Below are 27,372 nucleotides of genomic sequence, written 5' to 3'. Positions count from 1 at the left end.
ATTTTTGCCTGCTCTTCAGAAATTTCTGCTTTAGAGGTGATATTTTCCACTGTGTGACTTTGTAGTAGGTGGTTTAGAAGTTGAGGTTCTGTTGTCTTTTGCATCTAATTTGATACCATGTTTTGAGCTGTGTCTTTTAATCCTCTGCAAGCTCTTTCTCATGCCTTCCAAACGGCAGGGTGGGGAGTTACATTGTTCTATTTATTCTTCTAATATAACTCTTTTAGTTATAACACGGGATATAACTAAGTTTTGTTTATAGACGGAAGTGGAGAGAGAGGTGAGAAAGATGCCAGCAAAATCACAACCTATCCACCAGGGGCTGTCCGATTTGACTGTGAACTGCGAGCTGTGCAAGTCAGTTGTGGATTTCATCATTCAGGTAAAAAAAAAAATAAAATGTTAATTATAGAATAGGTTTGTTTGTTTTTTTTTTCAAATTTTCATATGTGTTTTCACATGTGTTTTCAGTGCTTTCTGTTTAATTTTCAATAAGGATGTACACAGGAATGATAAAGTTTGGAAAGGTTGCAGTATCATTTTATAGGCTGCTACACTGTCCTTCAACATTGAAGAGGACTATGAGTGTCATATATTGAGTTGCATCACAGCTTTTAAGTAATCTTTAAGTCATTTGGAAACATCTGCGTGACACAGTTCTAGCCCTTCATAGAGGTGCCAGCTGTGAAGGATTGTGGTATCTGATATAGATCCCTTAGTGTTTCAGTAGGGAACATTAACTGTGCTGCTCAGAAAGGCTAACCAGCACTGGTGCAATACATATTAACACGTGCATGTCAAAAATATTTTTCTTGTTTGTTTTTCAGTGGTTTTGATGGAGAATGGTGATGTTTACACATTTGGATATGGGCAGCATGGGCAACTTGGACACGGTGATGTTAATTCCAGGTGAGCTGGTAATTAAAGGATGTGATTGTGTATTGATGTACTGCTGCATAAAAAGTGGCTGAATTTCTGGTTTTATGTAGTAGCAAACATGAAAACTCAAATATATTGCAAATGAAGTTGATAAGCTCTTGTTCTGCACTTAATTTTCCATATCCATCTGGATATAGACACAGTAACAATACTGTTGTACTGTATAATTTAATACGTAAAGGCTTTTGCGTAAAGTTATTATCAGAGCTTTGATAACTGAGTTGAGTTGAAATGCTTCTGTCTCTTTAATTCCCCACTACATATAAGAATGTCATTGAAATCTCATTAAGTTTCATTATTTCTGTAAAATACTGCATATGCAATAATTAGTATGATGTTGTAAAGCTAGATTAACCTGTTTCTGTTACACCATTGACAGTAGTTTAGTTATGATAAAATCTTATTTTTGTTTATTATTACTCTCCAAAGTAAGTTTACTAAGCTTGGGTCTCAGCTGCATTTTATAGACGCTTATTATGGATGTCAGTATGAGAGTGATGTGTGCTTTCTTTGCTGTCAGTGGAAATAGAGAAGTCGACAGAGTGCGGAGAGCTATTTGACTAATCACCCACTACTTAACTGTTTTAGGTATGCTGTGTAGCTCTGTAAACTTCATGGGCATGATCTCCATTGACTACAGTGACATAATTAAATATAGGCGTCTAATGTGAAGCTCAATCTCACCCTTAGTATCTCATCCTTAGCATCTTATCTACACCCTAAAGTAAAAAATCAATGTTCTGCCATAAAACGAAATGTAATAATGTTGTTCTTGGGTATGTACATATACTGTATAACACGTAAGATGGGATTTTGAATAGTAGAAATCACTAAGGGTTTGCGTATGTCCGGTAATGCCTGATATCCTTATGTGAAAGGCATACAGAGTGGAGCATCTGTGACCTGTCTTCAGTTCTGTCGTTTCTCTTTTAGTAGTGAGATGAAAATGACTAAACATCTATCCTCCTAATCTCTTTGGAGACTTCCAAATAATTTCTTTTGTCAAGTTTCTGAAGGAATCTTCATCATCTTAAAGTTTTCATTGGTTTCACTAAACAAAAGGGGGAGAGGGAAGGAAGGAAGTTTGCCAGAAGTGTTACTCTGCGTTGACTGCTGTGCGTAATGCTAGTCTCTAAACTGTTACCTGTTCAGTTTGCATTGGACTGGTGAATGCAGTCTGTGTTTCTGCCCATGGTAGAGCCATATCACTTGTTTTCATTCCTGGAAATTCTTGGACACTTGTTCCAAGCTACAGTGGCTTTTAGCTGGCAGTTCATGTCACTACTTAGAATAAGGCCAGTTTTGTGTTAAAAGACTGAAGAGGTACAAATAACAGTGGCATTTCCAACTTTGATGAAGTCACTTGGCTTTTCTGAAGGCATCGGAGCTATCTGCTGTATCTGTCAGAATTTCAGGTGGTAAAACCCCACATCTGTTGCTTATTTAGATGGAGACTGAGTGGAGACCAAAGGTAGTTCCAGGTGAGATCCTAGAAGAGAACATGAAACATCCTGTACCAAAAGATGGTGCTTGACCAGTCCTAGAAGCTGAGGAGGTACAAACGACCTGGCACTGACTGTTATATCATTCTACAGCAGACCCTAGAGAGTGTCTGAGAAAAGCCTTGAAGAAATTTGGAGTATGTCCTGTGCATGAGAACTGGCTGTAGTACTATATTGCTGTTTAGCGTACTCATTCAAATTATGATTTCCTCATTGATGTACTTCTTTTTCCAGCTTTAAGTAGAGATCTCTCCTCTATCCTCACAGTAAGGGATTCAGAGAAGGAAACAGGGAATCCTTATGCAGAGTTGCACCTCAGTTGGGACGCAGTGGTGCTCAGATGGCCAGCTCCAGCCAGGTCAGTGGTATGTCAGTCATGCAGTGTGTCACATTGCTTGTATTGACTTCAGGAAGACTATCATCTTCTGAACCCAGGAACTGATACTCTGCTGTATTTCTGAGAGAGAGGGAAAGAAAGAAAAAAAGGAACTAATGTTTAGACAGCCTAGCTAGTATATCTAAATATGGGACCCCTGAAAACGAGGACTGTAAGGGAAAATACAGGAGCTCTCATTTTCATCTGAGTGAGCCATCTTCATTGACAAATGAAGCAATTATGGAAGTTCCTGCGCAGCGATTGATGACATCCTTTCAGAGACTTCTGTCTTGCAGTGTAAAGATTTAATAGGGAGACCTCCTTTTTTAAAGTCTTGAAAATGATTAACTATTTTGAATTTTGTGCACCTGTCTCGGCATGGCTTTCTCCTTAATTAAGGATTTTGGACTTCTCTATTAGAGTATGGAAAACACTACAAATTCTTCCCCGTACTTCAGTAGGAATGAGACATATTACACACCTTAGAAGGATTTACTACTATTTTTTATGCATACAAACAAACAAAACATCGCATGAACAGGAAAATGTGATTCTTAATACACCGTTAATAGAACTGAAATGGTGTGGAGGAAAAAGCAATATGCACAAAGTGGTGTTATTTTTTTCTCCAGCAAACACTTCAGCCATTCATAGATGGACCACTTAAAAATGCAAGTGATCTGTTTCTTGGGAGTCCATCTTTTCCTTGCCAGTATGTTGGAGCCATTAAACTAGTCTGTGTGGGCTTTCTATTGTAAAATCCACCGAGGCAGATACTGATGAGCTATTCGCTACATGCAGGATTTGTTCAGTCTGCTAGTATTCTCATCAAATTAGATGCTGGTGGGTTGAAAGTGGAAGCAAGAAATGCTTTGCAGAATCTAATCTTGGTGAAAAATAGCATGTCTTGTATTCAGGTAAGCAAAGGCCTGTTGGTTGCTGTTGAAGCTGGAACTTAAAACTCTAGGATCTTTCTGTTATTGTTCAAATATCGCCTGAATTTCTTGTGCAAACTGTTGTCTTCAGCACTAGATTAGGAAGAATATGATCTGACAGTGAAGTTCGAGAAATGGAACATCTGAAGTAAGACAATCCTGAAGTAATTTTGCTTCTGAAAGTTCAACGATAACATGGAAGAAAATGAGCAGACCTTCCATGGACAGTCAGCAACGTTCTGTTTGAAGAATAAGTGTAGACACTATACCCAGTTAATATCTCTAGCAAAAAAAAGTGTTCCATCATCTGTTTGATTGGGCCATGTTTATAGGTACATCGTCTGGCTATTTAATTCTTATGTGTGAGTCTTTACATTTTTTCACCAGACTTCCAGTTACCTCAAATGTAAAAAATCTCAATTTTCTTTTTAACTCCATGATGTCCAACTCTGCCTGCAACTGGCAGAAGTCACTGCTGGTTTCCTTTTACCCACCACAAAGTAACAGCCCATGGTGAACCTGACTTTGCAGCAGCACTAGGATCATTTGCCCCAAGTGACATCATTCTGGAGCTGGCAGCCAGCTATTGCCTGGATAAGTACTATGGACAGCAATTGTCCAAACAGTTAATGTGGGATGGGGTTTCAAAGACCACATGTGCTCCCAGGAATGCTTACCCTTCAGGACTGAAGAGAGTTTTGGTGTGGACAGCCAAAATGCATTTGGACCTTCTTGTGGGATCCTGAATTAGCTGATGCATGTGTATCTGCTGGTTTTCATTCAGCAATCTTACATCTTCCCAAGACATCTTGGGTTACTTTCTGTATAGTTGAGGTTGGTCTTCAGTGATTGACCTGTGCCATATCCAGAAGCCGAAGAATCTGTGATTTGACAGCAGTGTGTCTGTCAACTCCATCTCAGAAGACAACTTCTTCTTCCTCTCTCCCTTTCAAATGGAGAAACCCTAGTTATCGAAACTTTGTTCAAAGAGTCTCTCAGACTCTTAAGTCTTGTCTATGCTGAGCTCTTCTGTGTTGAGTTTTAGAGGTATAGAGAAATAGCCAATTGTATTTGCAGGTTTTGAATTCCATATACACCAGTCAAACTGGCTTACTGTATTTTTCAAGATCCATTCTCCTTTCATGAAGTGAAAACGATTTTTCTGTAATTTCACTTTATTTTTTTGACATAGTTTAGTGTCTTAAGCTTTTTCCTTTTCAGTTCTTTAGTTGATACACTGTAGCTGGCCATTCTAAAAACTGGGTTAGCTTAATAAAAGAGCTGTTTAAGAGGATAATGTACAACATCTCTTTACACTAGTTGCTTGTCCGTTTTTGTTTTGCTCCTGCCAAGGGAATTTAATGCACAGCTTTTCATTTTTTTCTTTAAAGTATAGGATTGGTAATTCTGTGCCTGTAGCTATCAGAATTTTGAGGGAGAGGAAGAAAAAACTGTAATAAAAGTATTTTGCTTTAACAGGATTGCATTTGGATTAGTTCTTAACTATATTTTGTTTCTGCATCAGTGCTTTTTTGAGCTTCCTTAAAGTTTATGGGAGGCAAATGTGATACTTTTTTCTGGTTTTAAGATATTTCATCGTTGGTGCTGCTGAACTTGCTCTGTGTGTCTGTGTATAATCTTACTGATGTCCAAATCCATGTGCCTGTAGTCCAAAAAAGGCTACTATATATATGAATGTCATGTTGTGCATCCTCTGCCAGATTTTGTGCAGCTCTTCACTCTCTCCATCCCCACTAGAACTGCCCACTGGAAGGTACATTCACCACAAAGGAATAATTTCTTTCTGTATACCTGTGTTCCCCCTCTTTCAAGTCATCAGCCTGTCTTCATGCTATATTCCTCTGTTTCACATCTTTGGATGTTCACATATTATCTGTCTTTCCCTGCTGAACACAATGCCTCTCCTTCCTCCTACTTTCTCAGCTTGCGTTCTACCTGCAATTCAGCCAAAATAAGAATATGCAGACAACCCATCTTTTTGCACGTCAGCTGCTAAGCAATCACTAGATGATCGTGGTTTGACACTTGTCTTTTTTTATTCCATCATAAGACAAACTGTTCTTATTTTAGGTTAATTTACTTTTGAAAGTGTGTGTTTAAAAGTAAATAGTGCTGCTGTTCTCTGGGATTAGAGTTCCCAAACACAGTTGTTTGGGAATAACTGCTTCTTCAAATTTGCATTCTTTCTAAGTGCACAATAAATTTGAAGTCTAGGTAGGCATTCACTATGGGAATTCACCAGAGCCTAGGTAGGCATTCACCAGAGTCTGGTGCAGTTCTTGTAGGCTTCTATTCACTTTGTTGGATTGAGATCATGTTTTAGTTTTAGTATCTCGTATTTATTTATTTTTTTTATCTTTTCTGCTATTTGTATTACAAGTCATCACTTCAGGTTTTCTTTCTTTGCTTTTTGATCATCCTGTTGAGTTTTTTTTCCATTATTTTTACTGGAATAGATTTATTTTCTTATACCTGTGAGACACATGGATTAGACTTTTTCAGATCTTTCTGGAAAACCATTTGGAGAGGTTTGTTCTTTCTTGAGTCTGTGATTTTAATGGAGAGCAGGTTTTGAATGCATTATTCTCCATTTCTAATGGAGAATAACACACTATTCTATTGCATTATAATAATTCATTAGAAAGCTGATAAGGTGGGTAGTCCTCTCTCTTTTATAGTTCCCCCAGAAAGTGATCTCAGGAAGGCTATATAGATGCTGCTTCTGGTAATTGTACTGGTGTACTAACTGTATAAGGCTTTTGATTCTTCATAATGCAGATAGTTTGGGTTTTTTTTTAAGTGTTTCACCAGCATCCTCACAAAAGAATTTTTTTACTGCTGCAGTTCATTGCAATGTATTTCCTATATGTACACACACATGTATATAAGTACAGTAATATTAATGGAATCCTACAACTGTATATTAAATTAACTGGTTTTATTGTATGCTAATTTGAGTTTAGCTGAAGAGAGTGTACTTGATCTGCTTCCCCATTACAAGATGGCATAAACTTGAGTATCTGGTACAGTGTTTGAAACCTGTGTTTCTTTAATATGTAAGGTGTTGATTGACTCTGATTCCATGTAGTATGTGAACATAGTGAATACATTTCACAGACATTGAAATCCTTATAATACTGATGTATGTGTTAAATGTTGCATAAACATATATTAATACAGAATTAATTTATTTTGATACAGAGGATGTCCCACTTTGGTGCAGGCATTACCAGGTCCTAGTACACAAGTTACTGCTGGGAGCAACCATACAGCTATTCTCCTAATGGATGGCCAGGTTTTCACATTTGGAAGTTTCTCAGTAAGGAAATAATAATAATAACACTTACTCATGGGAATATGCTAGTATTTAAAGTTGGGTTGTTGTTTTTTTTTTTTTTCAAAACCGTTCATACTTGTTCTTACAGAACTACTTAATGACTTCTGCGTGTCTTTTGTGTCTGTCATGTTTTAAAATGTCGCCTTTAATATTTTTGTGGTTATAACTTGTTCCTTGTATTTAAATGTGTAGTGCTTCACTTAGAGTAGCCACTACTTTGTGAAGGTAATTTTGTGGTAGGATACCTCTTCCAGATTACTACTTTTGTATATTGTAACTGTCAAAGTAACTTGTTAATCTTTGAGACTTCGTGTCATATACTAATTCTATATTCTCTCTATAGAAAGGTCAGCTTGGTAGACCAATTCTGGATATGCCTTACTGGAATGCAAAACCAGCCCCTATGCCTAATATAGGCTCCAAATATGGACGCAAAGCAACATGGATTGGAGCAAGTGGAGACCAGACTTTTCTCAGGATCGATGAAGCTCTCATTAATTCTCATGTGCTTGCTACATCAGAGATATTTGCAAGCCGACATATAATAGGCAAGAACTCTTCTATAATATTTAAATGCGTATGGAAGTATTAGAGGAAAAAATAGCTTCAGTCATGTGAACAGTGGAGGAGCAACAGGTCAAAAATGTGAATGGAGAGAATTAAAATATTTTGGCTGTCTAGTTGTACTGCACATGGTGATCCTAGTTCCTTTAGAAATCAGTTTTCTTAAAAATAAGAATGTAAAAATCTAAACTTTTCTTGCATTTAATTCTTACTGCGGTTTATTTTTTGCAGTAACAGTGTATCTATTCTTCCTTGTTACGTTAATGCTTGTCCTGGTTTCAGCTGGGATAGAGTTAATTTTCTTTCAAATAGTTGTTACTGTATGGTGTTTTGGCTTTAGTCTGAGAATAATGCCACATAATGAGTGGAATCTTCATGTTTTTCTGCTCTTATTGCTCCCTGATCTAGGTTTGGTACCAGCTTCAATATCAGAACCTCCTCCTTTCAAATGTCTTCTGATAAATAAAGTAGATGGCAGTTGCAAAACATTTAATGATTCTGAGCAGGAAGACCTTCAAGGTTCTGGTGTGTGTCTGGATCCTGTCTATGATGTTATTTGGAGGCAAGTGTGGATTATAGCTATTAAAGTTGTAGTATAGAAATACTATTTAAAATATTTTGGGAGGCTGGAGATCGATATGCTCATTTCCCTAGAAAATGGAGAACAATATTTAGTCTTCCATGTATCTTTTCTCACTTTTTTTTTTTTTTTTGTCTGGATGATCTGTTCAGGTAGGCCAGAAACAAACATCTCTTGCCTGATTTTTTTTTTCTTTTTTAATTTTTTTTTTTTTAATTATTTTCTTTTCCATCTCATGATGTTTGGAGAACTCCAATCTCTTCAGCTTATTTACTGTTTTCACTCTTCCCTTATTTGCTCCATACACTTAACACTTCACTGCATAATTTTCTTGCCATACCCAGCTTCTGCAGCCTTATATCTTAAATCTTCATTCTTCTGTCTGGTATTATAGGTTAAGACTTTATAGGAGAAGGGGTAGAGTAATTGTATTCTTTTCAATTATGACATTTTGGGAAGTCAACATAAAGTATTAATTTAGATGGCTTAGACTTTCAAATTCTGGTTGTAGTTATTTCATGCTCTTCGGGGTGGTTGCTTTCAGTGGAGTCTTTGAGCAGGCATAGATCAAAAGCGCTTGTTCGAAAACAGAATTGTAACATCCAATTCTTGTATAATGATTTAAAAGCTATGTTAGCCACGTATTGTGAATGAAATTTGACTTTTGTCCAAGTGCAGGTGATCGGTTATATTTAAACTGTTTGAAGACTTAGGAAAAAAAACAAAAATAATCACAGAATAAAGCAGAGAGCCAACTGTATTCATCTGAAAATTATAGTGTCATGTAGGATCAGATCCTTAATAGATCATTGTGTCTGTAGGCTACTTACATCCTACTTTGGATACATTCATCCAGAATTCCATTCTTATGTAATAGAAAATACTAAAACGGACGAAGAGAGACATTAATGAATATGCCCTTCAGTAGTGAAGTATCTGGTATATTAATTATTCCTGGATGTTTTTATTCATGCCTTTTTAAATTCTGTTTCTCTGTGCAGAGAGACAGCATTCTTGATTGTGTAGATTTTAAAGATTTTCTTTATAACCTTCTCCAGGTAGTAGTGAAATTTGAGTGGTTAAATAATTTTGTAGGTCTGTTTGTATAAACTTGCACATTGCTAATTTATTGAAATCCTGAATAGGTTTCCTGTAATATTTTTCATCGAAACCGTTTCTTTCTCCGTTAGTTAGACCATCTTAACCCAATCTAGAAAAGTGTACCAAGTGAAAATTCTTTTTGTGCTTATTCAAAACATTCCCAGGGGTTTTGTTTCTTCGTTTTACAGTGACATCAATGACATAATTTTTTTCTTTTTTTCTTTTTCTCCATGTTAATCTATGTTAATCTTAATTTCTCCATGTTCATCTATAATACAGAAAGTCTTTGTAGTCCCTTGTTTATGCTGCCCTTTTCTATAATCCCTTGTAATCTTATGAAGTGATGTTATCCACTTAAAAAAGCCCAAACAAAATGTATTGGATTTCTCAAGCTATTTTTACTCTTATTTGAAGGTAACCATTTCACTTTCAGTTGGCATCTTTTTCATTTTTGAGCTTACCTCCCATTATATCTAGTGCTTTGCTAGTTAATTCATGCTTCTTAATAGATTATACCATATTAATATTAGCTTTGAAAACTATATGACATTTTCAGAAATTTGTAAGCTCATAATACTCTTTGACTTGAAGTACAGTAAATGTGTTTTTGTCTTTCCATTTCCTAGTGTGTTGTGCTAGTAAAGTTTGTATGTGTTTGGTGTAATGATTTGCGTTTTACATTAAATAGCTTATAAAATTTAATTATCAGTTAGATTTTTTATTTTTTTAGTAGGTGAAAGTTTGTTTTTTTTTAACTCTGTTTTGCCTTGCTCTAGGTTTCGACCAAATGCTAGGGAACTGTGGAGTTACAATGCAGTAGTTGCGGATTCCAGACTTCCCTCAGCTCCAGACATGCAATCCCGGTGTAGTATTTTGAGTCCAGAACTTGCCCTACCAACTGGTTCTAAAGCTCTAACAACAAGATCTCATGCAGCTTTGCACATTCTAGGTATACATTTATAGTTGATGAGTCAGAAGCTTAGATGAAATAAAGAAACATTCTTTAATGTATACATGAATCCTAATCTAACAGTTTTCTGATTTTTTTTTTTTTTGAGTTAAAATCTTACTTTGTAATCTTTCACCATTGCTCTTTAACACTTATGATCTGGCTGCTATGCATTATTTTTAATCAAAATGGATATCTTCTGCTATCTTAATGGTGCTAGAGGGGTTTAGAGTTCTGATGGAAGCTGTTAGAGGTCAACAAGAGACCTTCTTAGGTGATTTTTTATTTTTTTTTTTTTTTTACTGCTGAGTAAAGTCAATGCTGGTAAATTAACCTGGAGCTTCCAAGAGACAGGAAAAAAAGTGATCTTAAATAAGCTAATTTTAAAGTAAATGCAGTACCTGAAATTAGAATTTACTCTTCTTAATTTTGTATGATGGGGCATTAACATTAATATGATTTCCTTTAGTAGTCTAAAAGGCCTAACAAAACAAAAATAATCCCATGATATTAATATGAAAACTGGCCATATGCAACATACACAGTGCTTCAAAGCACAGCTCTGGAAGTCATTTTGGGTCACTTGCTCACTGATTGTGATGAGGGATCTGCTCCTTGTGTTGCCTCCTTCAGTGTGTGTGAGATACGGGATAAATTTTAAGTTAGAATCATAGAATGGTTTGGGTTCAAAGGGACCTTAAAGATCATCTAGTTCCAACCCCTCCTGTTATGAGCAGGGACATTCAAATCTGCCCATAGTTGTTACTACTTCAACTCTTTTTTTGTAATATGGGAAATCTAAAAAGGAAAAAAAAATAAGGTGTTGCTGGTAATTTATTTACCATTGTAAAAGTTGCAAAGTAGATTTAATCACATTACTTCGTTATTCTAGAAAATGAGTAATTTAAATCACAGAATCCTAAGAGTTGGAAGGGACCTCAAAAGATCATCTCGTCCAACCCTCCTGCAAGAGCAGGGTAACCTAGAGTACATCACATAGAACTTGTCCAGGCGGGCCTTGAATATCTCCAACGTAGGAGACTCCACAACCCCCCTGGGCAACCTGTTCCAGTGCTCTGTCACTCTCACAGTAAAGAAATTCTTCCTGATGTTCACATGGAACCTCCTATGCTCCAGTTTACACCCATTGCCCTTTGTCCTGTCACTGGACATCACTGAAAAAAACCTAGCTCCATCATCCTGACACTCACCCTTTACATATTTGTAAACATTGATGAGGTCACCCCTCAGTCTCCTCCAAGCTAAAGAGACCCAGCTCCCTCAGCCTCTCCTCATAAGGGAGATGTTCCATTCCCTTAATCATCTTTGTGGCTCTGCTCTGGACTCTTTCAAGCAATTCCCTGTCCTTCTTGAACTGAGGGGCCCAGAACTGGACACAGTATTCCAGATGCGGCCTCACCAAGGCAAAGTAGAGGGGGAGGAGAACCTCTCTCGACCTACTAACCACACCCTTTCTAATGCACCCTAGGATGCCACTGGCCTTCTTGGCCGCAAGGGCACACTGCTGGCTCATGGTCATCCTCCTATCCACCAGGACCCCCAGGTCCCTTTCCCCTTCACTACTGTCCAGCAGGTCAGCCCCCAACCTGTACTGGTACATGGGGTTGTTCTTCCCCAGATGCAAGACTCTACACTTGCCCTTGTTGAATTTCATCAAGTTTCTCCCTGCCCAACTCTCCAGCCTGTCCAGGTCTCGCTGAATGGCAGCACAGCCCTCTGGTGTGTCAGCCACTCCTCCCAGTTTAGTATCATCAGCAAACTTGCTGAGGGTACACTCAGCTCCCTCATCCAGGTCATTGATGAAAATGTTAAACAGCACTGGTCCCAGCACCGACCCCTGAGGGACTCCACTAGTCACAGACCTCCAGCTAGATTCTGCCCCATTGACCACAACTCTCTGCCTTTTTCCTTCCAACCAGTTCTTGATCCACCTCACTACCTGCTCATCAAGCCCACACTTCCTTAGCTTATCTATGAGGATGCTGTGGGAGACAGTATCAAATGCCTTACTGAAATAAAGAAAAACCACATCTACCACTCTACCATCATCCAACCACCTAGTTACTTGCTCATAGAAGGCTATAAGGTTGGTCAAACATGACTTCCCCTTGGTAAAGCCATGTTGGCTGCTCTTAATGACTCCCTCATCCTTGATATGTCTAGAGATGGTGTCAAGAATAAGTTGTTCCATCACCTTTCCAGGGATGGAGGTAAGGCTGACTGGTCTGTAATTACGCAGGTCCTCCTTCTTGCCCTTCTTATAGACCGGCGTGACATTTGCCATCCTCCAGTCCTCAGGCACCTCTCCTGTTTCCCACCACTTACCAAAGATGATGGAGAGTGGCCCAGCAATGACCTCTGCCAGCTCCCTCAGCACCCGTGGGTGTATTCCATCCGGACCCATCAATTTATAGATCTCCAGATTACTTAACTGATCCCTAACGGAATCCTCATCCACCAAAGCAAACTCCTCCTTTATCCTGACTCCTTCTGGGGCTATAGGAATCTGGGTCCCCTGGGGAGAGTCTGCTGGAGTAAAGACAGAGACAAAGAAGGCATTCAACACCTCTGTCTTCTTTATATCCTCTGTCTCCAGGGCATCCACCTCATTCAGCAGTGGGCCTGTACTGCTTCTTGTGTTAGTTTTATTCGCTATGTATTTGAAGAAGCCCTTTCTATTGTCCTTAACCCGACTTGCAAGATTAAGTTCCAAGGAGGCCTTAGCTGTCTTAATTGCTTCCCTACATCCTCTAACAGCTGTCCTATATTCCTCCCAAGTGGCCAGCCCCTCCTTCCATAATCCATAGATTCTTTTTTCCGTGTGAGTTTGCCCAGCAGTTCCTTGTTTAACCATGCTGGTCTCCTGGCTCCCCTACTCGACTTCCTACTCATTGGGACACTCTGATCCTGAGCTTGGAAGAAGTGGTCCTTGAATGCTGACCAGCTATCTTGAGCCCCTCTACCACCTAGTACCCTTTGCCATGATACTTCCCTTAGCAATTGATTGAAGAGGCCAAAGTTTGCCCTTCGGAAATCCAGAAATGTGAAGATCAATGAAATTGATCTTCAGTAGTGAACCTTGAGATTCTACAGCAGTGACCCTTGACCTAATCGAAGCTATAATTATATTTGGTAGCGTATGTTTGGTTATTTCCATTTTGCTGATTATAATCAACAGTGAAAAATTTTGACTTCTTTTTGGTTTTGCTTTCTTTTAGGTTGTCTTGATACTTTGGCTGCTATGCAGGACTTAAAAATGGGTGTAGCAAATATGGAAGAAGAGACTCAAGCAGTAATGAAAGTTTACTCAAAAGAAGACTACAGTGTTGTTAACAGATTTGAAAGTATGTACACAGTGTAATTTCGTAGCATAAGCCAGTCAGCTTGCAGAATGAAAGACTAAGATAGATTAACTGTATTTTTGCTCTTTTTTTTTTTTTTTTTTTCCTGCAGGTCATGGAGGAGGCTGGGGTTATTCAGCCCACTCAGTAGAAGCTATCCGTTTCTGTGCTGATACAGATATTTTGTTAGGTGGTCTTGGTCTATTTGGAGGTAGGGGTGAATACACCGCTAAAATAAAGGTAAGCTTTTTAGTTTGATTTTAAACAATATTATGTGTCAAAATCAAAACTTTAGAAATGCCAACTAAAACCTGATTAATCTTATTTCTTGATGAATGAATGGTTTGCTGTATATTAAAAGCACTTGTAATAGAACTAGAACACAGCTTTTCAGTGAGAAGTAATGAAACTTATGCAGGTAAGGTGGTTGAATTAGACATCTGAGAATCTTCTTGTCAAGAATTGGCCTAGTCTTCACTAAATCCTATGCCATCTTACAGGTGTCTTGAGCAGTGGGCAGTGGGCTAAAAGGTTCTGTGATCTATTTATACAAAGCTCAGAGGTCCACCTGCAAAAAATTGGTGTTGTGGGCTTCAAGTTAGAATGGCATCTGGTTCTAACTAGCATGAGGGACTGCTTCTCAAAACCAGGAAAAGAGTGCTTAACTGTAACTTCTTAGCTGGGATTATTTAACTGAGAGTGAATGGCACCAAAGATACTTAACTCTGGTTTGTGCCAAATATAAGAATGATTAGGGCTGGAGCATGTGTGCTGACTTAAAATAAATAAACCTGACTTTGTATGAAAAACCTCACATAAACACACAGTGTGATGACAGAACTCTGGTTTCCAATAAGTAACTTCTGTTCCAGCATTTAATAAGGATTTCAGAAACTCCATTAAACATAATGTAAGGGAAGGATCCAATATCTGAGATTTATATGTGTTTTATATATTCAGAATACTTTTTTGTTGCCACTTGACATTTAGTGGGTTGTTGAGTTTTCTGTTTTCAGATGACTAGGTATTCAGGTTTGTTTTAGGGAAATAGATGGCATATGCTTAGCAGTCGCGTTTGCATAAGTAAGTCAACAGGAGATCCAAAATAAGTAGCTGTACTTTATTGTAGTTTAACACAGTGATTAAATATTGCAAATGAATAAGAAAATCCGAGAAACTTTACAAAAAAAACCAAACAAACCATGACTAATGTTTATATACTGAAGGTAATAAGCCTGTGAAAGCACACTAGTAATACTTTTTCAATTTGTTTCTGGTTGTTTAGGATTAGCTTATAGCCAAAATAAGAATTGCCAGTCATACTGCAGATAAGCTGTGTCTTAAATAGGTTTTTGCAAGGGAAGTCATGCGTCATGATCCTTTTTCAAACTCCTCAAACTGTAAAAATTATTTTTGACTAAGAAACCCAAGTTCTTTTGCAAAAGGTATCATCTTTTGTCCTAGTCACCATTTATGACACTGTTGACTAGCTCTGCTAAACAGTCAAGCTCTCCTTTTCCAGAGAAGTTGAGTAGATCTTCAGTGCATTTCAGTCTGTGACAAAAGCCTGCACCTTCTGCACATCTTTGCCTTTCTTGAATGCTCTGTTTGACCTGCCTGCAAGTGGAGTTTCTCCACTTAAGAATGTATCTGGGCATAAGGTTGGGGGGGGAGGGGATGAGGGGGGAAGTTAGTGTCAGTTGCTATTTTTTGATGGTTAATGATAGTAAAAAATCCTGATTTCCGGGTGGGAATTTGTGTGAGTCACAAGTCTGTTAGTGATAGTAACTGACAATTACTTTTGGGGAGAAGGAATAGAAGTAGTCAGTTTCCAGAATGCCAGACAGGAAAAAGTGGTATTATAAGGTTTCTAACACCTAAGACATATTTTTACCTTTTCTTCTTACTCCACTAGTTGTTTGAATTGGGTCCAGATGGAGGAGACCATGAGACTGATGGAGATCTTCTTGCTGAAACAGATGTCTTAGCGTATGATTGTGCTGCTAGGTAAGATGTTTTCCTTACCTGTGGCTACCTACTTCTTGATCTTTATTTTTACTCTATTTATGCACATTTTAAAATCACTTTAAATATCAGAGATGATCTATATCATTAGAATTTTGTAGCAGGTGATGTAAAACTTGCACACGAAGTGTACTGGGTTAAGCAGTAAAACACCAAATACCTCACCAGACCACTATGACACTAAATTAAAAGAAGGCAAAATCATTTCTCACTTGTTCTTGTATAAATCAAAGTCAAATCACGTATTCCTGTGATGAGAAGACAAGACATTGCAGCAGATCTTTTGAATGCTTCTATCAAAAAAATGCCTTCAAGAATAAATGGGTTCATGAAACAGTTCATCATTAAACTTACTGCAGTATGAAATTATCATAACCAAAAGAAGAGTTATTGTGCTTCAGCTCGTTAGAATACAAACAGTTACTGTTTGAAAGATTTTGTGCTTAAGGATGGGATTAGCCATGTTCAGCTGCTTTTTCATTCCCTGTTGTGAAATAATTTAACATTCACATCATCCATGACTACTTCTTTTAGGTTTAATTCTTATGTATCAATACTCCTAAATATATACTTTCTTAAATATTCATGTGTAATTCCTAAGAATTCACATATATGCTCTTGTCATTTACAAAAACTTAATGGAATTGAATTAAAATAATATAGACAATATTTTATAATTAATATTTTATTTGCAGTATCATGTATTAAATGTAATTATGCTTGTGTGTGTTAATTTAACTAAATCTTTCTTTAGTCTGTTTGGTATTTGATATCTGATTGTTTCAAAATGCAAGGTCAAGCTAGACTTAGGCATTTGTAGGTCCTTCTGATTTATTTTTTTAATTATTAAAGTATTTTTCAATGAAATATTTTTACTTTCTGAATATTAATTGATAATTGACATTACTAAATTCCATTAATTCTCAATTTATTTTTAGAAGCAGGGTGGAATTCATTAAAAATTAATTTGAAAACTAATTCATGTGTATCTTTTTCAAAATCTCTTTATCCCAGAGAGAAGTATGCAATGATGTTTGATGAACCGGTACTCCTACAAGCTGGCTGGTGGTATGTTGCCTGGGCAAGAGTGTCAGGACCCAGCAGTGACTGTGGATCTCATGGACAGGCCTCTATTACTACAGATGATGGGTATATTTTTTTAAATTTTTTTTTTTTTTTTTTTTTAATACAAAAGGTGGTATCTAATATAACTGGACTAATAATTGGATTATTTCTCTTTCAGTGTTGTATTTCAGTTTAAAAGTTCCAAGAAATCAAATAATGGTACAGATGTTAATGCAGGGCAGATCCCACAGTTACTATACAGGTAACATTTGGATATCTATTTAGAACAATTTATTGGCATGTTTTTTTAAATAGAAGCCTAGTTAAAGTAAGTGTATGTTTCATGAAATTATTACTGTATTAGGCTAAGGAAATCAGTATCTGAAAATTTTTGAGGAAAATTTAGTCTCTTTGAGAAATGTAATAAACCAATTATAACAACATTTGTTTCTTTGCAGTTTTTCTTGCAGCCATTTTTCATATATTATGTTCTGAGACTTTCATTTAGTTCTGTAAAGCCTCATGGTTTCACCTAATATGCTTCATTTTTTTACTAGTTAGGAAGTATTCTATTTAGTAGGCCTTAGTTAGGAGCAGTATACTGTCAAACAGATAAACTTAATGAGCACCAGCCCTCAATCCTGCAAAAAAAGGATCCAAAGAAGCAAAGGAACATCTAATTGTCCTTTACAATAAGTTACCATAAACTTACTATTCTCATGCTAAACGTTATGTAGTTCTGTTTTCGAAAGCCAGAGCTCTTTTGCTGTATTGCTGGTATAGTTTTCAGACTTCCTCAGATATATACAAACCCTAATTTTATATTTTATGCATGTATATATATATGTGTATATATATATATGTATATATACACACATATGTAGCCATCTGCTCCCACATTAATTCTGAAGCTTGGAATTTCTTCATGGCAGTTCTATTGCTATGTCTTTTGTAAGCATGTCCTTTTCAGAGTCTCTTATCAGAGCAGCTTGCTTTGGCTGATAAGCTTTGTGTCCATAGACCTCTATCTCTCCAGAGCAAAGCTTCATTTTGACTGATGCACTTAAAGTCCTGGCATAACCTATTATCATTTGAGTGATTTCCATGGATAGATGGCAGTAGGTGCCTCTGAAGGAAGGATATGGCTGAAGAGCCATGAGTGGCACAAAAGGAGAAGTGCTGTAGTAATAAGTGCTGTCTGTATTTTTTTATATCTCCATATATATTTTACCTCCACAAAACTACTGTTCTTTAAGGAATAATGCTTCTAGTCTTAAAAATGTCATCTTATTACAAGTAAATACTTGTAATAATTTCATGTGTTATTAAATCTGAACTTTATTATTGGTTGTCATAATCCTGCCAATTGAACAAAATTTTAGATATTTCATTACTGTTCTAGAACAATTAGGAACTGGAAGAAGTTATGCTGAAATTGAATATTTTTTTGTTAAAGTTTTTAAAGTTTCTTCCACTTCTGTTCCACTTGAACAATACAAACAGTAAGAACTGTTAAAAGTAAAAAGTGCAGACTTCCAAGTGAGTTCTTTAAATTGTTCTTCCAGGTTGCCAACAAGTGATGGCAGTGCGTCTAAAGGAAAACAGCAAACCAGTGAACCTGTGCATATTTTAAAGAGATCTTTTGCAAGAACTGTCTCAGTGGTGAGTATTATGAAAAATCTGTGTTCCCTGCAAGTTCGTTCATACTTGGAAAACAGGAAGATATAAATGTGGAAATAACGATATTTTTATGTCTGCTTTATCAGGCAGAAGTTAGTTAAACTGAAATATATATGTATCTTATGTCTCAATTTTATGTATTTATCTTATTTTAACTTTTCCTGAATATTTCAGATGTTAAGCTTTGTATTGACCTGATGGTAAGAGCCTAGAAATATATTTGTTTTACAAGGTTGAGCCTACTTAGATTTGGGGGTTCATACTTGCTGGTTGTAGTCAGTATGCAAGCCTTACTCCCTGCCAGTCAATTAATATTAGCATGGTTTTTTGAGTTTTGAGGGAGCTTTACTATATGCTGTCTTCCATGGCTTTTAAATTACTGTCACTGGTGAGATTTGTCTTCCTCTTGGATGCATTCCAGTGTACGCTGAGGATCAGATAGCATTCAATTTAACTTCCATATGCTGAGGAAAAGAGTATTATTAATAGGCCCGGTGAACTGCAACTATTAATAGAAGATAATCTGCAGTTCCTCGCATACAAGGAGGTTAGTCAAATTGTGAGAAATACTGCATTAATTGAAATGCAGTATTAGTGTGCAGGACAAGGCAAATTCAATCATCGTGGTTTTTTAAAGTATGGTCCCTTCCTTATGTGTTACAAGCAATGATTTTTTTCCAGTTCCGTCCTGGTTTATATTTTATACTGTATTACAGTACTGTCAGTATTCTCCACAGATAGTTACATTGAATTTACTGCTTCCATATGGCCACACACAGTCCAATTTTCTTAGCCCCCTTGCTTTCATTTATGTATTCTCCTTTTCTTCCGTATTTTCTAATTATCAGAATTACCTTCTGTTCAGGTTTCTTTTACAAATATATTATCTACATCATTTTAGTAATGATTTTATTGGCATAATAATAGCTACTCTTAATATATGTTTGCTTAAAAAAATGCACTAAGCTATGAACTCTTTACTACTTTTAATTCTTTGTATTGCATCCTTCCTCTTTGCTGCTGTTATCCCTCATGATCTGACTTGGGATAAGAGGAGAGTTTTGGCTTTCTGAAACATTATTTTATAATTAACTTTTGAACAATTAACTTGATTGTTGCAGCTTGAAGGTATACCTGCAGCTTGAAAGCATTCAATACCACATACTTGTAGTTTGCCTTCTGAGGTACAACTTTATGAAACTATCAACCATACTTAATAATACTAGAAAACAATTTTTGGAAGAACAAAACTTTTTAAGTCCTTGAGTTTTTGTGGACTATCATGTGCTTCTGTTGAACTTTCAAGTACTGTAAATGTGATATAGTTCCCATCACCCTGCAAATGCTAACTGTTCAAAGACAAAGAGGCGGGCCTGATAAGTCTTTGCTGTTATGACAAAAATATATTCTGTTAAAAGTGAGTATTACACTAGTCATATGTAGACGAAGCAAGTAAAATGTATTGAAAAATCTAGATCTTAAATAACTGGGAGACTTCCACACACAAATAACATACGTTATTTGTACATATATGATATATATACATACATATATGATATAAATTGCTTTTAGTATGCTATTACAGTACAGTCTTCCCTTCATTCTCAGTGCTCTTTATTCTCAAGCAGATAGGATTTGTGTGTTGTACGGTAGATGTGTAGAGACATAAATATGTTTTCATAATAAACATGGCTATAAATGCCATTTGCTTCTCATCTTACACTGATGCTGAAAGTTCAGTTTTTGTTTTTAACACAAAATCTGTCTTTTCTATTTTTCATAACCTGAATAGGAATGTTTTGAATCCTTATTGAGCATTCTTCACTGGAGCTGGACAACACTGGTGCTGGGAGTTGAAGAACTTCGGGGACTTAAAGGATTCCAATACACTGCTACTCTTTTGGATTTAGAAAGGTTGCGTTTTGTGGGCACTTGCTGCCTGAGATTGCTGAGGGTCTACACCTGTGAAATATATCCAATATCAGGTATTCATTAAACCAGAACATCGTCTTAATTTGCTTGTTTCATATTTATCAGCAAATAATCTACAGAAGGTTCAAAATGTGATCTAAGTATTCATGTACAGTATGCTATCAGATGAAATTGCCTGTACAGATGGTTTTATTGGAACGATTAAGAGGCTTGCTGTCAGAAATGGGACACTTGCAATAATCTGCATAATTAAGCGTCCAACACCAGATGTTTACACTAACTTTTGTATGTTTAAAAGTTAATTTCTTTTTTGGCTTGACAGTTGAGGTTTTTTGGAGTATTTGGGGCTTTGGTTTTTTTTAGTGGTTTTTTGTTTGTTTGGTTTTGTACATACTAGTTGCTTTGCTGGTGAGCACAATTTAAATTTGAGGACAGTATCTGGTTTTCATGCCTGTAGGTTAGCAGTGCTTATGTAAGACCAAGTGGGATGGGGCTTTGAGCAGCCTGGCCTAGAGGAAGGTATCCCTGCCTGTGGGACACCGGTCTGTGATTCTGAAAGTCTGAAAAACTGGAAGTTTCTGATATTCAGGTTTCTGTGATGTAGTTTAACACCCTTCATTGTTTTCCTTCTGAAATTAGTTTCCCTGAATATAGCTTTATCAGCATTGCTAAATTCTGGTTGGTTTATCCGCATGTAAAATGTGCATTTTAGTATGAAAATTTTTTGTTTATTTTGCATCTAATGCTCCTCTTCATCTAACCTTCTAGCTACAGCTAAGGCAGTGGTAGAAGAAACGAGCAAATTAGCAGATTGCATTGGAAAAACAAGGACCTTGCTGAGAAAAATTTTATCTGAAGGAGTTGATCATTGCATGGTGAAGCTGGACAATGATCCACAAGGATACCTCAGTCAGCCTCTCACTCTTTTAGAAGCTGTTCTTCAAGAATGTCATAACACATTCACAGCTTGTTTTCACTCATTTTACCCAACACCAGCTCTCCAGTGGGCATGTCTTTGTGACTTGTTGAATTGTTTGGACCAGGTACATTAAAATGGCATAAATAAATGCTACAGCTCAGCTTTCCCTTTAGTACAAAGAGAAGCCAAGCGGTATTTAAAGCCTTTTTGGGTGTTTATTCTAGTTTGCAGTTCAAATTCTGTTGTGTACAAGTTCAATAGGAGCTTAGGAGCTTCTGTCTCCATTAGCAGTAAAATTCTCTCTGGGACACTGAAGAAAATTTGTGGTGCTGGTAACTGTTTGCACCTGCTTTTTCGGTGTTGAGACCATGCCTTGTATGTGATTACCGTTGCTGGATGTTGCTTAGGAGCATACATGTGACCTTTTTTGTACGCATTACTAATAGTTGAATAATTTCTCATTATTAAATGTTAACAATAGTGTTCTGATCCAGCAAGGTATATGAGAAGCTGGCAATATTATTCTACAATCAACAACTTTTTTTTTTTTTAAGTGTCTTGCTTACTGTGAATGGACAATCGCCATTCAAACAGTGTAGTTGCTTGCTTGCATTGATTCAAGTGAGATGTAAACAATTTCCTTTTGAATTTGTATGGAAATTCATTTAGCATATAAAAATTCAATGAAGAATCAGTTCTTTAATATATTCTAATTAAAGCATTTAAAATACATGCTTTGTATACAAAGGGTTTCATAATTTCAGAAGTAATTTTTAATTGGTTGTTTATTTTAAAACATGTCAACCAACAAATTTTAATTACTCCAATTTGAAAGATCTCAGTGGAAGCTCATGAGAGAAGATAATGTAAAATTAACAGGAAAGCTATAAGTATATGAAATGCTTTCTCTAAATTGTTCTTGTGATAGAACTGGAAAGTTCATTTTCAAAAGTAGTTTCTTCATTTACTTGGAATACAATGGTACCATTCTGTTAATTTCTGTTTAAATTTTTAGGACATCCAGGAAGCAAACTTCAAAACCTCCAATAGCCGGCTTCTTGCTGCAGTTATGTCTGCTCTCTGCCATACTTCAGTAAAACTGACCTCTATCTTCCCAATTGCTTATGATGGAGAAGCATTGCTGCGATCAATGGTTAAACAAGTCAGCACTGAGAATGACTCTGCTCTGGCCCATCGTTTTCCTCTTTTGGTTGCCCACATGGAAAAACTTAGTCAGGTTAGGATATATTCTAAAAATTTAATGACTTGTTTTACTTTGCAACAAAACCCAGTTATGTAAGTTGAAGTTTTAGCTTTATAAGGATGTAGCTGAATTTGTCTGAGCTTTTTTTTTTTTTCCAAAAAAAAAACCCCTGTTTTAGAAACCTGTTATTTTGTCCAAATTTCATCTTTTGGAAGTATTCCAATTATTTCTTGTTTGAAGAATGTCTGAGCAATATTAAATTGGTAGTGATACAGTTTGGAGTTGTTTTCCATTGCATAGCGTTTTCTGCAACAATTTTTAGCTCTTTTCATAATCACAAGAATTAACATATGGGTAGATTCAGTGTTTTTAGGAAGAGTTAACACAGCTTTGGTAATAGAGTCATGTCTCAAATTGGATTTTTTAAAGGAGTCAGCAAGCAGGTAGACAAAAGAAGACCAGTTCATATAGTTCTATCAAAGGTTGTTAAACCTTTGGGCTCCCAAGTGTCATAGTATTGCAGTTCTGTTATTTCAGAGTAGATTTACAGGAATAAAAGGGTAAAGATGATAATCAAAGATATGGGACTACTAAATAGTATTCTTTACTTTGGAAGACAAGAGGGGTAAGATCTTACAAAATTACTAGTTATCTATGAAATGTAAATAAAGGATAATTGTTGAGTCTTCCAATGACAAAAGTTTGGAGCAACCAGAGACCTTAGCAAAAGGTAAGTTCAGAAGAATGCTGTTCTTCATAAAATACACAGTTATGCTGTGGAATGTATTCCAGTAGGCCATTATTATGCTAAAAGTTTTCACAGATTGAGAAAACACCTGTGCAAATTAATGAAGAGGAAAATCACCAAAACTATTAAATGCAAAGACAGTATTTCCATCTTGGGTACCTGCTGCCTCTTAACTGCTAAAGATAGAAAGAGTTCTGTGCAGGCATCTCTGCAGGTTTGCTTGACCTGATTGTCTTTCCTATCTGTTTACTACTTGGATATTTTTGGGAGACAAAATGGTAAGAAAGACACAATCAGTAGAGGTGATTCCTTATTCGAAATATCAATAAGGTGATTCCTTATTGGGAATGACTATCAGTATGGGTAACTGTTTCAAAAAATAGTGGGTGTTATAGCTAGGTAGAAGATACAGTAGATGCCTAAGCTTGGATTTTTTTTCAGTCTTCATTCAGTAAAGAACAGTTGTTTTTATAATCATCCCACCATAGGTTTTATTCTGCCTGTTTGCATGGAAGAGTCTCTTTGCTAACTTCAAAGCCAAAAGCTTCTGAGTTTATTTTTAGACATTAGGGAGGACACTGACAGAAGAATTCTATAGAATCATAGAAACATAAAATAGTGAGGGTTGGAAAGGACCTTAAGATCATCTAGTTCCAACCCCCTGCCATGGGCAGGGACAGCTCACACTAAACCATGTCACCCCAAGGCTGTGTCCATCTTGGCCTTGAACACCGCCAGGGATGGAGCATTCACAACTTCCCTGGGCAACCCATTCCAGTGCCTCACCACCCTCACAGTAAAGAACTTCTTCCTTATATCCAATCTAAACCTGCCCTGTTTAAGTTTTAACCTGTTACCCCTTGTCCTGTCACTACAGTCGCTAATGAAGAGTCCCTCCCCAGCATCCTTATAGGCCCCCTTCAGATACTGGAAGGCTGCTGTGAGGTCTCTATGCAGCCTTCTCTTCTCTGGGCTGAACAGCCTCAACTTTCTCAGCCTGTCTTCACACGTGAGGTGCTCCAGCCCCTCATCATCCTCATGGCCCTCCCCTGGGCTTGTTCCAACTGTTCCATGTCCTTTTCATGTTGAGGACACCAGAACTGTACACAATACTTCAGGTGAGGTCTCACGAGAGCAAAGGTAGCTATTTATCTGTTGACAAAGGAATAGATTCTCTAATAGCTTTGAGAATTGATTTTTTTTTCTTACCCTCTAGACAGTTTCATATTTTTAAGAGATCACTGGTTTCTCAGTTATCTAATGCTTATAATATGTGAAAATCAGTGTTTTGTTTTGTTTAAAGAACATTGTAAGAATGATGTAATTTGTCATTTTTCTCTTCATAATGCAGAGTGAAGAAAATGTTTCAGGGATGACAAGCTTTCGGGAAGTGCTGGAAAAGATGTTGGTCATTGTTGTTCTACCAGTACGGAACAGCCTTAGAAGAGAAAATGAACTTTTCTCTTCACATCTGGTTTCTAATACCTGTGGGTTGCTTGCTAGTATTGTGAGTGAGCTCACAGCATCAGCATTAGGATCTGAGGTAAAGATTCTATGAAATCATGCCTAGAAGTCTTTCAGGACAAGTATATTATGAATGTGATACACACTGTGACAGAAATTTTATAGCTGCTAATTCATCCTATAAAATACATATTTAAATTCTTAAAAAAGAAATAGAAATCACATTCCTAACTATTTCTAGTTTAATTCCCAGTTGCCAGAGATTACATTTTCTTTTTAGTCAGTATTGAATAGAAGTCCTATTAGTGGCATCTTCTATGTTTTGTCAGTTGATTTTTAAAATTTGCCCAGTTGAAAAGCTCATCATTTAGTTCAGTTTATTAAAGTTACTTAATTTTTAGCATGTAATTTTTTTCTGGTGCTTGCTTTTAACATTGTACAGGTTGATGGGCTGAATTCTCTCCATTCTGTGAAATCCACTCCAAACCGATTCACTAAAACAAGTCAGGGAAGAAGCTGGAATACTGGAAATGGATCCCCTGATGCAATATGTTTCTCTGTCGATAAACCTGGTGTAGTTGTAGTAGGATTTTCTGTTTATGGTGGAGGAGGAATTCATGAATATGAGTTGGAAGTGTTAGTTGATGATGTAAGTACTGCATTTGCAAAATCAATTTGAACAGAAGTAACCTCGGAGTTTTCTGTAGTACGTTTCAGAAAGTAAGACTCTATTATTACATTACTTTACAGTCTAGGCTACCTGTGAAATGATACACTGGTAGCAGGGGTTTTTGTTTGCCTGTGGTGGTGATTTTTGTGGTATTGCTAGCTACATACCATATCCAGAAGCCACCTTATAGATTATGATTATCCTAATTATAGATTATCCTTCTTATGGTCTCAAAATCTTAATTTATGACAAATAATATTTGAAGTATAGTGGGTCTTCCACTTCCTGGAGCTAAATGTAAATTAGTATCAGCTGCAAAGAAAATTAAGAAATAAAGGGGACCACTTTAAAACAATTTAAACCAACAGTTGAAGAAAGGGGTTGTTTCCAACATGGTCAGGCTGTAGCTACAGATGCTTTGTGTGTTGTTCTCTTAGAAGAAGCATAAAACTGTATTGTGTGTTCTTGTAATAAAGAAAAACCTCTGTTCTTTTATACCTCACCTGTTCAATTTAACTGATTGTTCTAACCTCTTCCAGAGGGCAAGCATAGGTTGCTATGGTAAATTAACTTCTTTGCTCAGTAATTTCCTTTTTAGCAGAAGGGCTTTACTCTTGATTCTGAACAGCTTTTTCAGCTTTGGTGTATTTGTAATGTTGTATGTAACAATTTATGCAAGAAAATATGCACAATTGCATAAATGTGTCATGTATTTACATTATAAAAGTATTGTTTCTTTGAATCAGAGTGATCATACTGGAGATTCAACTCATTCACACAGATGGACATCTTTAGAGTTGGTTAAAGGAACTTACACCACAGATGATTCTCCCAGTGACATAGCTGAAATCAGACTTGACAAAGTTGTGCCACTGAAGGTAAAGAAAAGAAGTGCACATCTATAGGTTTCATATGACTTCTCTAGATAACAATCAGAATGTTCAATGTAAATTTGGGGGTTTGTGTATAAATTTGCTCTTGACATGTTTGCTTTATCAAGTCTCTGTTTCACTCTAACTGAAAAGTTCAAATTCTTTTAAACAGCCAAAAGAAATTAAATCTCAATTTTAATAATAGCATAAGATAGATTGCAACTGTTTAGTAATTTCAGAGTATTCTTGAATATGCAACTTTTTTTGCATGCAATTTGATAGGTCATTTTCTTGGATACCTGGTCACTTTTCAAGTAATTAGGAGTAATATTTTACTTAAGTTATGGCCCATCGGTGGGGAACAAAGAACAGCTTTGACTTTTGTTAAAATGCTGGATCTTTCCCAGTTAAATTCATTCATAGTGTTTTGAAGGACTTTTCAGGCTCTTCACTATTAGTATAAAATAATAGCTTTCCCAATACCATGAAGTCTAACTTGTTGTATAATCAGTACTATTTTTGGCTCTCCTTTTTAAGGAAAATGTGAAATATGCGGTTCGCTTGAGGAATTATGGAAGCCGGACTGCCAACGGAGATGGAGGAATGACCACAGTTCAGTGTCCAGATGGTGTAACATTTACATTTAGTACATGTAGTCTGAGCAGTAATGGCACAAACCAAACACGAGGACAAATTCCACAGATTCTTTATTACAGGTTTGTGTGTTGTCATAATCCATTTCTAAGAAAAGTAATAAAACCATTGTAGTGCAATTATGCCACATATGTTTTTGAGAAGTAACAGAAAGAAATACATCTAGAGTGTGTTTGAGGAAAGAGTTTCTTTAACAGTAGTACTGCGTAGTTTCAGACTTGACAATTTTTGCAACAGCAGTTTTACTGGTGCTTCTTCCGGTCTTGTTTTAGATTCTAGTTTTTTTTTTTGACTTGGCAAATAATTTGATGGTTGACCTCCCTTACAAGGTCCATTGTCTACGGCTTTAAAGCTGTAGTATAGGGAACTGGTAAGATGCACCACTTCAGTCTTGTGTGTTTTTCTATAATCCATGAGATTTTTGCTGGAATGTTTATCTCTCTGATTTCATTTGGTTCCTTCCTCTGTTTCCA

At 36.6% G+C, this 27,372-nt stretch overlaps 1 protein-coding gene across 1 annotated transcript in view; it reads left to right on the top strand.

Moving 5' to 3' along the window:
- Positions 1 to 27,372, top strand: part of MYCBP2 (MYC binding protein 2) — a 182,406-nt gene that overhangs the window by 72,387 nt on the left and 82,647 nt on the right. Inside the window, exons 19-37 of the mRNA XM_057424034.1 lie at positions 263 to 382; positions 828 to 909; positions 6,975 to 7,092; positions 7,454 to 7,658; positions 8,083 to 8,236; positions 10,132 to 10,304; positions 13,544 to 13,669; positions 13,779 to 13,906; positions 15,582 to 15,673; positions 16,706 to 16,840; positions 16,935 to 17,018; positions 18,322 to 18,418; positions 20,229 to 20,421; positions 21,137 to 21,411; positions 22,303 to 22,524; positions 24,591 to 24,782; positions 25,146 to 25,352; positions 26,120 to 26,251; positions 26,783 to 26,961. Coding sequence (XP_057280017.1) covers positions 263 to 382; positions 828 to 909; positions 6,975 to 7,092; positions 7,454 to 7,658; positions 8,083 to 8,236; positions 10,132 to 10,304; positions 13,544 to 13,669; positions 13,779 to 13,906; positions 15,582 to 15,673; positions 16,706 to 16,840; positions 16,935 to 17,018; positions 18,322 to 18,418; positions 20,229 to 20,421; positions 21,137 to 21,411; positions 22,303 to 22,524; positions 24,591 to 24,782; positions 25,146 to 25,352; positions 26,120 to 26,251; positions 26,783 to 26,961 — 2,914 coding nt within the window. The remainder of the gene's footprint in view (positions 1 to 262; positions 383 to 827; positions 910 to 6,974; positions 7,093 to 7,453; positions 7,659 to 8,082; positions 8,237 to 10,131; positions 10,305 to 13,543; positions 13,670 to 13,778; positions 13,907 to 15,581; positions 15,674 to 16,705; positions 16,841 to 16,934; positions 17,019 to 18,321; positions 18,419 to 20,228; positions 20,422 to 21,136; positions 21,412 to 22,302; positions 22,525 to 24,590; positions 24,783 to 25,145; positions 25,353 to 26,119; positions 26,252 to 26,782; positions 26,962 to 27,372) is intronic.

This window comes from Pezoporus wallicus, unplaced genomic scaffold, assembly GCF_028554395.1.
Source record: "Pezoporus wallicus isolate ANWC-B61680 ecotype Strahan unplaced genomic scaffold, APGP_CSIRO_Pwel_v1 contig_16, whole genome shotgun sequence".
NCBI classification, from domain to species: Eukaryota; Metazoa; Chordata; class Aves; order Psittaciformes; family Psittacidae; genus Pezoporus; species Pezoporus wallicus.
This window is presented reverse-complemented; position numbering and strand designations above follow the sequence as displayed.